Source organism: Patagioenas fasciata, chromosome 2 (assembly GCF_037038585.1).
Source record: "Patagioenas fasciata isolate bPatFas1 chromosome 2, bPatFas1.hap1, whole genome shotgun sequence".
Lineage (NCBI taxonomy): Eukaryota > Metazoa > Chordata > Aves > Columbiformes > Columbidae > Patagioenas > Patagioenas fasciata.
Window position 1 is genome coordinate 61,434,530 of NC_092521.1, and position 13,044 is coordinate 61,447,573.

The 13,044-nt window shown below is 43.5% G+C and overlaps 1 protein-coding gene across 2 annotated transcripts; it reads right to left on the bottom strand.

The window, feature by feature from the left end:
- Window positions 1-3,538: 3,538 nt before the first annotated feature.
- On the bottom strand, window positions 3,539-9,490 carry CBLN2 (cerebellin 2 precursor). Of its 2 annotated transcripts, XM_065831627.2 has the most exons (5): window positions 9,426-9,490; window positions 8,887-8,973; window positions 7,310-7,897; window positions 5,040-5,159; window positions 3,539-4,748 (listed from the first exon to the last, which is right to left on the bottom strand). In XM_065831627.2, exons 3-5 carry the CDS (start codon window positions 7,670-7,672, stop codon window positions 4,551-4,553), a joined length of 681 nt encoding a protein of 226 aa, XP_065687699.1. In that variant the 5' UTR covers window positions 7,673-7,897; window positions 8,887-8,973; window positions 9,426-9,490; the 3' UTR covers window positions 3,539-4,550. The 2 variants fall into 2 exon arrangements, with proteins under 2 accessions (XP_065687699.1, XP_065687701.1); XM_065831629.2 differs by lacking the exons at window positions 5,040-5,159; window positions 9,426-9,490 and having other exon boundaries at window positions 8,887-9,023.
- Window positions 9,491-13,044: the final 3,554 nt, after the last annotated feature.

Consider the following 13,044-nt stretch of genomic DNA (forward strand, 5'->3'; position numbering starts at 1 on the left):
CATGTTCAAATTATGTTTGCATGATTTTGATCATATTATCAGAATTATTAGTGTTGAAATACGTTTAAACTGAATAATTATTATTTCATTAACTAAGGGTTTGCACTGATTATCATCACTGATTTTTAAAGTAAATGTAATAGTAGATCATGACCAAAATCCAAAACATACAATTCAGGCCAAATACTATTGATGTTTTTCATAAACTCCTCTATAGAAGAATTAACTTCACTGAAGTAAGTAGAATAAGCAGGATTAATCTCTTCATTGAAATGACAACACATTGATTTTACTATGGAACACTTGAATTTTGCTGATACTTGATTATATAAGCAGCTGATCAGAAGGTTTGCATATCATCTGCCCAGCCACACAGTCTGTGTCTAAATACAGTCATGATGGATACCAATAATTCTCAGTAGTTTATACCCTGTTAACATGATTTAGTTAACAGGTGGCCAGGAATCATAAAGTTTTGTTTTGAGAGTTCTGATAGAAGAAGACAAGTCAAATAAAAGAATCTGTTCCATTAAGAAAATGGATATTTTACAATTAATCATTATTATTTACCACTAGGATTAAAAATGTGCATGACTTATTAAACATAATTCTGGAACAATTGTTCAAGACAGTGTGTGGTTCCAAATCGAGAAACTATGCATTGCTTCAAAAACATAACTCGGTCCTTGAACAATAAATAAAAACAGGTGAATAAACTGTTTTTCTTTAGTTACATGTAACTGTTTAATGGACTTGATCTGACAAGCCATTACCCATGAAAATTATGAAGCATATTAGTGACACTGATTTTTGAGTGCTTGTTAAAACTAGAAAGTTTTCCTGTATTGAAGCAGACTATTAATTATAACAGGTATTTTTAAACAATGTTACCTGTAACCCTGCCTATTCCAGAAATGAATGTCACATTACAAGGACATGAAACTACTTTCAGCTGTTTCTGAATAACTCCATCAGTAAATAAGCCCTTTTAGCCTATCTTCTACTTCAACAGATTACCCAAGATACAAATTTGGACAAGAAAAACAAAATGTTCTTTTTAAAAAAAGTTTAAGAAGTCACAGACAACAAACACAATGTAACTTCTAAATAACTCCCTAGTTTCCTGTCTGTCTCTCTCCTCCTCCCACCCAAAATAAACAGACCCAGCAAGCAAGGTGCTGACAAGTAATGAGAGACACTGCACTTCTATCACACCCACTCCCTCAGAGGGAGGTAAGAGTACATAGGTTTTTGCAAGACCTTATTCAAACTCAAAAACCAAGAGGAAGGCAACGAAGTAGGTGATGAGTATTTATCTTCCCTAATACAGGTCCCAGTTTCCACCTGGTCAGAAGTAAGCTGATGAAACACTGAAACAATGGTTCCCAAAATGACCCGGGTGAAGACTGTTCCCTGGAAGGGAAACAGTCAAACAGATAGTGTTTTCTCAGGAATATCATATGATCATGTTACACAGCAGCTTATGAGAAACTTTGAAGTTGTTGAAAATAGATTTGTGTTATTACATCCACAGGAACCAGAGCTGTTATTGTGCCATTTGCCTTTTTTACTACCATATGTGTTTCACACTTACCAACCCTCATGGTGCTCCTCAATGTTAACTTCACACCAACTCCAAATATTACCCGATCAATGTACAAATTACTTTAGATAAGCCTACCCTTAATGTGCTGAGAGGTTTCTTTAAGTGATGTCACCCGATATTTCTTGTTGCATTCTGCAATGCTACTGTTGTATATTTCCCCCCGTAACACAAAATATATTGTGATACCCACATCTAATACATATATCTAAATGCCTACTGTTTCCAATAACAAGTAGATTGCACATTCTCAAACTCAGATACAAAATTAAGTAAAAGAGGAAAGGGAAAAATATTGCAAAGAACATTAAAAAATTACCATGCTTGTAATTAGTGTACAATGACAATTTACGGCCCATTTTCCATTTAATTTAACTATTTATATAACAGTACTGACTCTATAGCTTAGCATGAAGGACACATGAGTACAAGAGGGAGAGAAGCAATATATTAGAGACCTTCTTTAAATCCAGAAGAAGATGGGTTATCATATATGCATATTTAACTTTATAAAATTAGCATGGTCAAAATTACTGAACTTGAATACATTTAGTGGGCTACTCAGATTCTGCAACTTCAGTGGCTTAAGAAACTTCTGAGAATATGTTCTAGGAAAATCTTGTCATTGGCCTCATTTGGCTTAGGAGAGAGACAGAACCAAGATGTCATTGCCTTATTCAAGCCAAATTAACTGAGATAAATGGGACAACTCTAAGTGATTATGGTAGGCAGAATTTGAACAAGAGACTGAGGAAACATAATAGAAACTGAAAACTTGGGACCTTGAACCCACCTTGGTGTCTGTTTGAGAAATACAATCAAGTTTTAAACACAAAAACTTAGATTTATAAGTAGTTTTACTATACCTACCATTAGGACAACTGTTTTCATAACCATTTTTCAGTAGAAAAATTTTGCTGCTGACTCAGCTTTCATTTCCTGTATTTAAATGTAGCCTTGTGATATTTTGCAACCGGAAACATTGCACTCATGCCAATGCACAAGGGGTCTAAAAAATGCAACCCACTAAAAAGCAAAGCTGAAACACATTCATTTAGTAATTGGCAAAGTGAAACACCAAAGCAAACAAATAGCATCAATGTTGAAAAAACATTAAATATTAAGTAGGCTTCTGTTTTAGTCATCTGAGGTATCATAAGCAACACAGATTTTTTTTTTAAGAATATATGATTTTAATTGACTTTGTCCCTTTAATGATAAACTTACAATGAATATGACATGTCCACCATAATTTTAAAATACAACATAGCTACCACCATTTTTCTGCAAATATCTTTGCATTGTATTTGTTTGTGGCAGAGGAGTAAATTTGACAAAAATAAAGTCTTATACACATCCACTGTTGTGGAATTTAATAGCAAGATAAAATATTTCAAATTATATAAATTAAGATAAAAATCATATAAAATAATATAAACATTCCTCCTGGATCTCCTCAGGCAAGATTTTCCTCAGGACACTTCATAACCTTCATAAAAAAAAAAAAAAAAACTGAAGAAACAAGATCTGCTTATTGAGAATGAGGCAAAAATATGAAATTCATGTTGACCTGATATTTTACCTCTTGTAGATCGGGATGATAACTTTTCCTAACCTCCAATATCGATGTTAGTCCACCCCCAGAACTCTGAGGCCACTTGTACAGGGAAGAGCACACACGGCTAATAACTGCACAGCACCCACGCAACTTCTGGTGCATTTGCTGATCCTCTGAGGCCCCTCTCCCAAAGGCTGCCAAAGATGCTAGTGGCAACTCCTCTGATACTTGTCACAGCCATGTCAAGTCGAGATGGTTTTATTTAATTCGGAAGAGTTTGCTCTGCCACCTCTCCGTGCTCCCACAATGTGTACTCAAGCGTTAGTGGACAAATACATGAAGTAAATATCAGATAAAAGCACCCAAAACACACTTGATAATGCAAAGAAAGGATATATTTTAGGATATGGTCAGAGAAGATATTCAAAGCCTCCATTGTTCCTTCTAGAAATGTCAGGACAATTCAGAAATGTCATTTCCTTTACCGGTTTCCAGATTGTAACTGAAGGATCATGTAGCTCTCTCGCTCTTTCTCTCTCTTTCTCTCTCTCTAAATAGGTCTATAAAGATCAGCTGGAAAGTGCAGATAAAATTGTTCACTGGTTAGCTTTACTTAGAGCTACAGGGTATATATGTGCTTTGTTTTGTCTTATTGATCAATCTAGCTTACATTTTTAGCACACACAAACAAAAATCAGGAAAAGGAAAAGCCGATGAAAAACACGAACAACACAAAACAAATAAGGTTCCAATCGTGCAAATTTTGCTTCACTGGATAAAGCACTTTTTGACACAGTAATGTCCAGAATCCCCCTCCCCAGAAAAATACAGGACTTAGATCGAAGGCATTCTTTTTTTTTTTTCTTTTTTCTTTTTTTTTTTTTTTTTTTTTTCTTAAGGCTATACAACACAAAGAAATAAAGCATGGAAAGAACACCTCATTGGGCTGAACACTTCATTCTTCTGGCTCTGGAGCAAGCCTTTGACAAAGCGATTGTGTGGTCCAAGTTATTTGTCTCATTGGGACAACAACAAGAGAAAGAAAAAGAGGGAAAAAAATGAAAGAGGAAAAAAAAAAAAAAAGCAGAAAGTCAATGATCCCAACAATAAAATCCAAAATTGACTTTACAATCACAGGTACAAATTGCTCAGGTCGATAATTTCATTTCTCCTAAAGATCACTGTTGTCTAAAACTAATTAGAGGTGCAGGTTCCCGAGGAATTGTCAATACTCAAAGCAAATATTGGAGTTTAGAAGGTTATCATTCTTCTACCGTGACAGTCTGACGGAGTGACTGGAAATATTGTCATGTACTGCCAAGTTCAGGATGTTGTTAACGATCGAATCCGTGCTCCGGCTCATGGATCTGTCTCCTATTTGGCCTTCTTTTATAGTGGAAATACTAAGAAGCCAGAAAAGGTTGAATATTTCCACCCTCCCATGAGGTTGCCCCTTTCCAGTTTGAGATGCACTTTGTCTTCTCTTTCCATGTGGAGCAAGACCCCATTGCTGGCTGCTTCTCTGGTGACGTCCTGATCCCCTGCAAAAGCTGAAATCACTGGGTAGCCGTTTTGCATTAAACTTACCTAAAAATTACAAAGAGAGAGAATTTGAGTTTTCTCAATACTCTCAATGACTTTTTTGCCCTGTACACACCACTACACTTTTGTGCAGGTTAGAAACAGGGTTGAATTAAGCTAAGTTAATCTGTGATTCCTGTCATGCATAGAGACATATTTTAATTAAAATAACCTACAGTCTCATTCTTCACTTGCTGCTCTTGTAAATGCACCTTAGGATCTAGAAATGAGCGTTTGAAAAAAAAAAAAAAAAAAGGAAAGACAGCAAGACAGTATCTTCCTTAGATCACAACCCACCTGGATGGTTTGTCTGTTATAGACCTTGACCACGTGGAAACTGAAACTATATATCCCTTTTCTTGGTGCTACAAATATACTGGAAGCAAGATCAAAATGGTTGCCAATATTAACTAATACCTGGAAAGTAAACAAACAAGCAAAACAAAATTTAAAAGAAAAGAAAAAGGGAGAGAGAGAAAGAGAGAAAAAGATAAATCAGACCCCACCTTAGAAAAGCGTCAGTGAAAATCTGACATGAGCTCCTTGACTAATATAAAGCCTAGCCAAAATGGCATTTGTAGCACAATTAAAAGTGCACTGCAGGGAAAAGCAGCCAAGTTACAGAGGCATTTAAAAAGCATCACAGTTCATAAAATGATTTAGTTACGCAAAAATTATTTCCAAAGCCTGTTAGATGGAGCGCAAATGTCCACACTGGACTGTCAATAAAGCAAAGGTGGCAGAAGCAGATGGGGGGGAAGTAGAAGGAACGAAAGGAGGGAGGGGAAAGAAGTGAGAAAAAAAAACCCTGAAACTCATCCAATCCTAATGCAAATGTGTGTGTTTTTAGCTAGCACTACTGAACCTAGAACTATCTGCTCTTGAGTTTAATAGGATATGGAACTAAAATCATGCTGCAAAGAGATGCGAAGGAAAAGACAGGATGCTCAGCAACATCTGCCAGCTCATGCCTCTCTCTCCCTCTGGAGAGCTGTGCTGCCTGGCCCGCACCCTCCTCAAGTGGCTAGGGTGGCCCTGCTCCTCCTCCTCAACAACAATCTGAATTTGTCATTTATTTGAATGACTTTTGAAAGAAAGAAAACAGAGAAAGAGTGGAGTCCTCTGGCAGATGTGCAAAGCCTGACTTAGAAGCGGCAGCCGCATTCTGTCCCCACAGGGGCTGGCGGTGCAGAGCCCACCAATGTGACGGGGATCCAGCTCAAGCTCATCCACTTGCTTCCTTTCCAGGCTACGGTGATGGGCAGCCTGATTTGGCTCAAAAGGCACCAGTAATGAGGAGTGAAAACCCATGGGCCCATGAGGATCCTGTGTGGCAAACGAGTGAGCCCGAGATGGCTGCTCCGCTTTGCCCATCCCACTCAGCTTTGCAGGCTACAACCTCTGTTTCAATCAAGAAAAAAATACAAAGCACGAGGAAAAAAACAAAATCACAAACAAAACTCCCCAAATCCTGATCCTTTCTTCACAAATAGTCAAACCCTATTGTTTCCAAGAAAGAAAAAAAAAAAAAAAAATCTGTTGTTGTGGGACCACCAAGGGAGGAATACCTTCACACTCCTGAGTACTAAGCATTGCAGGGTAAAGCATCTAAAATACATTATACATGAAGCAAGCTCTTATTTTTTTTCCTCTAGTGATCTGACTTTATGAGATCTTGTACTTGAGGAATAGTTGTGCAAATTCAATAGGAGGGACATGCAGACAGAAGAATGACAGACAGACAGAAAGATGAAAACAAACCAGAGAAAACAGTTTGTGTGTGCTAATTTGGGCGAACTCTGCAATCCTTCTCCAGGAGTCAGAGAAAGTAGAAAAAAGAAAGTAAATTTAATCGCAAAAATCAAGCGGAAGGACGGGGACTGGGCTCCGGGAAGCAAGCAGTGCAGTGGGATTGGGGCAGGATGACCACAGTGAGCTGTGGCTGTCCGCTGCTCTGCCCGGTGTATGCCGTGTAGGGTAACACCACTCCGTTATAACCCACCGGGGACATTACTCGTCTCGTTTGATAACGCTGGAAACACTCTCTGCTTCCTCAGCCCTCCCTCCCGCTAAGAGATGCTGTAACATTGCCAAATGCGCTCGGAAATTGCAGATTCGGCGACTCCCCACCCGTAAATGTCTGTCCTCCCCCTGCCCTGAAAACGAGCATTTCCGACGGGGCACAGAAGCGGGCATATGTACTCTTCCCCTCAGGTCGCCCCTGGCCGACCAGGGCAATCCTCGGCTGCAAGGTGTTCCCGCGAGCGTCCGAGGCACAAGTTCACAGATTAAAGCCCTCTCCGTATCAGCGATGGGACCCGCTTCCCACCCCCACTCCAGGAAAGCCCTGTAGCCACCTGAAAGTACTTCCCCAACACTTTCTTGGAAGTTCGGTTGTAAAATTGCTCTTGAGCGGGTGTGTCAGGATTAAAACATGCAAGGGGACCAAGAACGAAAACAAGCGTGTAGTCACGGGGGACTAGGGGCAGGGATGCCCGCGCAAGGTGGCGAAGGGCCCACCGGCGCGGGAGTGTGGGGCAGCAAAGGCAAAGCAGGCAGCGACTGACCTGGTCGAAGTAGATGGTCATGGTGCGGTTGCTCATCTCGGAGGGCTCGTGGTTGGTGCTGCGGGTGGCCGAGAAGGCCACCTTGGCGCTGCCCGAGCGCACCGAGATCCCTAGGGAGGATGTGATGGCGCCGTCGGCCGAGGGGCTGGAATCGCACACCACCAGGCACTTCCCTTCCAGGACGATGGGTTCCGTGTCGTTCTGCGCCCGCACCGGGCACCCGGCGGGCAGTAGCAGCAGCAGAAGCGGCAGCGCCGCCGCCAGGCAGCAGCAGCAGCCGCCCGCCGGCTCCGGCAGCGCCCCCCGCCGCCGCCGCCCCATGCCCAGCGCCGGACCGCCGCCGCTCCGGCTCGCCGCCGCCATGCGGGCGCCCCGCGCCGCCGCCGCCGCGGGCGGACGCGCGCGGGGAGGCGGAGGGGGCTACGCGCCTGCTGCCGCCGCGGCGCCCTGCGGCCAGAGCTCTACGGGACGCCGGCTGGGCAACGGCGGCTGGGGCCGCGCCTTCCTCCCCTTCTCCTTCTCCGCCTCCTCCTCCTTGTCCGCGCAGGGCGAAGGAGCCTCCTCAGAGGGCAGGCGGCGCGCAGAACCCTGCCAAGGGCAAAGGCGGCGGTGAAGCTGAGCGAGCGGGCAGGGAGGAGCCGGGCACCAAGCCGCCCGGGAGCACCCCGCTGGCACGGGGTCCCCTCTGCCCGCCCCGGGAGCCTCAGCCAGCACAACAGGTCAAGGAGAGACGTCGGTGCTCGTCGTCTCCTCGCGTCTGCTTTCTCCCGTCCCTCAGCAGCAGGGGGTCCTGCAGCCGCAGCCGTACTTGATAACTCGAGAAACACCCTCTTCAAGTATAGCCGTACTGAGGCGGGAGGAGGGGGCAGCGCGGCAGATTTCGTCCCTGAACCCACTGTCGAGTACCCTGTGGGCTCCTCAATCAGTCCCTTTCCACCCCCATAGTCGACGGGGTCTCCAAAACCCGGCTATCTTCCACAGCCTTACTTCTTACGACATCTGCGAGCCGGGCTTATATCGGTCTGTTAACATCCCAGCCACTACTGAAGGCGATTTTATCATGATGGTTATCGTTAACGCCCCCTCTTCCCCTTACTGGAGCTGTCCTATCCCTAGGACCCGGAACCCGGATCCCCGCCGCGGTGATGCCCCGTCCGAGCTCTGGGAGCGGCCGCCGCCGCCCTCCTCCTAGCCCACGGGAGGCTGCTGAGCCCTGGCACCGCCTGGTACTTTCTAACCCTTTGTCCCTCAGGACAGGCTACCCTCGCGGCCGCAGATCCCGGCAGCTGCCTAAACTCTCGGGAAGGAAGCGGCGGCTCAGACATCCCCCGGCTCTCACCCCGGCATGCACACACATCGCAGGAGGCAAAATCTCAACCGGTCTCTCTCTGGGAAGTTGCATCTCAGTTTTGCCCGCTCACTAGAACATCCTGAGATCTCGCTACTGGGAATTCCCCGCTACACTTGCCCCGAGGCTTCTTTCCCGCTGCCTTAACCTCTCATCTTGTTATTGCTATAATTTAAAATCGTATGTTGCAAAAAAGAACAGCCGGTGGGGAGGGGAACGGCCTTTTTACCTGGGAGGTCCATGACAGGAGAGGAGGGCTGGCTGGGTAGCTCGTCCGTGAACTTGTATTGCTTAGCGAAAATGAGCCGAGATTGCGCTGGCAGAAAGAAAACAGGAGTCGTCTCTTTCTCTCCCGCCCATTGCCAATAATCCCCCCCCGCCTGCCAGTCGCTACCACCACCACCCCACTTCCTCCCTCCTCCCTTTTTCACGCACACACACTCTCTCACACGCTCGCAGCCGGCAGGGATTTAGACACCGGGAGGGGAGCTGAGCGTGGAGCCGGCACCCCCACGCTCCGGTACCCCAGGCCCTGCCCTGGCCGGGCACCCCGCGCCCTGGATCAGCGACCCCGCCCCACACTTAGGCACACCGCGGGCAGCCACGGAGAGGCACGGGCCTCCGGGGAACGGTCTCCGGGGCGCTCCGCTGCAGCATGTCACTGGCAGCTGGGAAAAGCTGAATCCTCTTGTCCCCCCATATTCCCGCTTAAGCCCGTCGGGCTGAAACACCCCAGTACAAGCATGCCACCGACACGTTAGTGCTTACGGGCAAGCGCTGCAGACGAAACGTCCAGCATCATGAACTGGAAGCTATTTAGAATCCATAGACTTTAATAATGATGATAATACAACCAACAATAATTTAAAACGACACGTTGTTGGGGGCACTCAGGCCATAAGGTTGCGCAGCGCACTCCGAAAAGCCCTGTTCTTGCTCCCGCACATCCACACCCCGGCGCCCTACGCTCGGCGGCCGCTCCCCTTCAGTAAAACATTTCTTTCCTGGCCCGGGACCCGCTCCCCGACTCGCTGCCCGCACCGGGACCCGCTGCCCTACCCACGCCCGGCCCCGCCCGCGGCTCCGCACTAAGAGCGGGTGCACGGTGCCACCTGGCGGCGGCGCGGGTCGGTGCGCCCTCAGCAGAGCGGGCAGGGCTGGACCGTGGGGCCTCGGGGACTGGAGCAGAGGGAGGGAGGGCGGGTGGCACCCCGGCAAGGGCGGGAGGGAAAATCCCAAAGGGCAGAGCCGAGGGACGGTATGGCCGTCCCCTCTAGCTGCTTGCAGGGCCCGGGCGCGCGGCGCTTGCGGGTCCCTCCTGCCTTACGGAGCGGTAATGATGATGTATGTCACAGTCAAGGTTATCATCAGATGGCCGGCTGCAAATGCTTCACTTGTCTCTGTTCGTGTGGTTGCTGCTGAAAGGTTAGCAGCAATGTGAAGGAGAGTAAGGCAAAGCTCTGCCAATGAAGTTTTGTGAAAAAGTATTGTTTTTCAATGTATTTTTCTCCATTGCAAATTGACTTTCTGGTTGCATATGGCAGTTTTCTAGGGATCCTGATACTCAGACTTTGGCATCTGAAAGGAACATGACAGAAAACTGCATATAAATCTGAATGGTAGCTCTTGATATGGAGAAAATATTACAGGTGTATCTCAACAGCAAAATTATGACCTCATCTATGAATGAGCACTTCTCTGTTTCAATCTTCTGCTACAAGCACAAGTAACGAACCCCTGTGGGTGTCTGCCTTGCGATTTGCACCGAGAAATTAATCATGCCCTGAAATCACAGCTAAGCAGTGTGCAGGGAATTCCTAACCTATAGCTCCTTATTTCAAATGAGAATTTTAAACTAAGCCTGAAATACTTGTGTTTAATGGTCTTTTTCCTGAGTTCAAGCACAGAAGGATGAGAGTAGAAAGCTGAGGAGTGTAGTGCACTAAAAGTATCAGAAATCAGAGCAGCAACCAGTCTGTGGTTGTAAGGCATGACCTATTCTGCAAGACAGTGAAAAGGACCACAGAAATTCCTCCAGAAGACATCAACACTCAATCTTGCATGGATCTGGTACACTGGAGAGCTGCTGTTTTTTCTCTTTAGATCAAACTACTCATTGATTATTACTGTGTTGTATAAACAAAGAATGAAAGTAGAACCAAAAGATTTGTTCCCTGTTTTATGTGACTTGGAACACTGGACTTGGTGGTGAGGCAATGATGGCACATCATCTTTTCTTCTTGCTACCTTCAAGAAAGATGAGCATAAGAACAAAAGGGAACTGAAAAGCCCTTAAATCCAATGTGCATCCACAGAAAAACAGATTAAATCTTTCCTCTCTTTTGATGCAAGGGATGAATCCCACATGTACCTAAACCACTTGTCCTTAGATAACTCACTAGCAAAAGAACTATCAGTAAAAATCAATATAGAATGAATGGAAAGGGGTGATTAAAATAACAATATTTATAATAAAATATCTAATTATGTGACCTTTACAGTGTATATTAGAAAACAGTTCCATGTGTTACTTCTAATAAAATACTCTCCTTAATGAGATAAACCTGCAACCTTCATTAACTTACATAGCTGGTGGAAGTATTTAGGCATTTTTGTTTTGTGAGTGACAATCTAAAAATACAGGTTTTGAAATTATTAATGTTGGGAAACTGATGCTGTTGAATTTCTACCAAAAATGAAACCATGTATTTCTTTGGAGCCTTCCCTAAGCTGGCACTCACCTTGAACTCATTTAATCCAACAGCTTCAAGGGGAAAAGCTTTTTGTCTTATCTACTAAATCAAGTTATCAACAGAAAAGTATTTTGATCAGCAGCTCCCAAGCTTTTCCCATACATTATTTACATTAATGTCTAACAAAATGGGATACTTCTTTCTAAAAGACAATAGTTACATATCTGCTCCTGAAATTATTTCACAAATATTTCATGTATTATCTGGATGTTACATATACAAATACAGAGAAAGAAAAAATGTTGATTTGATGTGAAACACAGTTTTGTCTGCCCCTAATTTTAGGACAAGTTTGTGACAAGGACACAAAAATACTTCCATGATCAGTCAAGGCACAAGACTGAGTCTTCATTTATTAAATAGGATACCATTTAAATTGTTAGACAAAGTCTTTATGGATTATGTGGTCTTTAAAAAACAATTTTACTCTAAGTCATAAACAAATGGGGCTTACATTTGAAATATAATCTGGTAGCAGAGAAAGCGCAGTCTCTGTACCTACCCAGTGATGACCTCCATACTTAACTGCAAGTCGTGGATAAATCAACTGAGGTATATCCACCCTTTGTGAGAGCAACTTCTGTGTTAAATTCAATCATCAGTGTGATTAAAAAGTGCTTTGCAAATTCAAATCAGCAGTTCATTCTCTATTCTATCAGGGCACCAGGGCAGCTTTCCTTATAACTATCAGCTACAGCCAAGAATATATAACTATCTGTTGATAACATGCACAACATTCTCACGTATACGCAACAAGGAAAGAAAATACCTAATAAATTAGAATTAATTCACAGAGATACGTAGTTTTATTTTCTAGTGTCTGACTCTTAGTGTCTCACACATCAACAAAGGCAGTTATATTTTCTCCTACATACGATGATGCTTCATAAGTGTTTCTGAGGTGTCAGTTCTCAATTGCAAAGGGCCTCCCCTCATAGAAATTTCAGAACTATAGACCAAAGATTTTGCATGACCCATCTTCATGTGGAATATCATGTCTGATATATTTCAGAAATATTTGCACAATATTTTACACATCGAAAGAAATAGATGTAATTCTTCAAGAATATTTTATTTGTTCATGTAAAAATATCAGAACAACCCAAGAGCACAATCTGTTTTGGAACATAAAACTTTATTTTCTTTCATAAAATATCTTTAATTTCTAATGATTTTTAAAAATAAATAGTGAAATCATGATAGAAAACAAAGAATAAGGCATTAGAATATTTTTATTGCAATACTATTTATGATAGAGCTCTGATTTAGTACTGTTTGATATTGGATTGGATCTCTGAATGTCATATCTTACGATTCAGAGTTACTTTGGTAATGCTACTTTTTCTGCAGATGTGCAAACTTATTGAAACATTGTCAAAACTTGTCTTCAATAAAATTTTTGTGTGAAAATTATTTTATTAAAATATTGTTAAATACAGCCTTGTACACCGCATAGAGATGGAACATACATGAATACTGCATAACTGTGGTGGTGTTAGAGCTCTTATGTATGGTTGTACAGTGGTATTTAAATGCACTCTTTTTAAATAAGGTTGTAATGCCACTACCTTACCAACTCTACCAGAAACATTTGACAAATAGCCCCTTCAGTGAAATGACTAGCACTTAGCAAC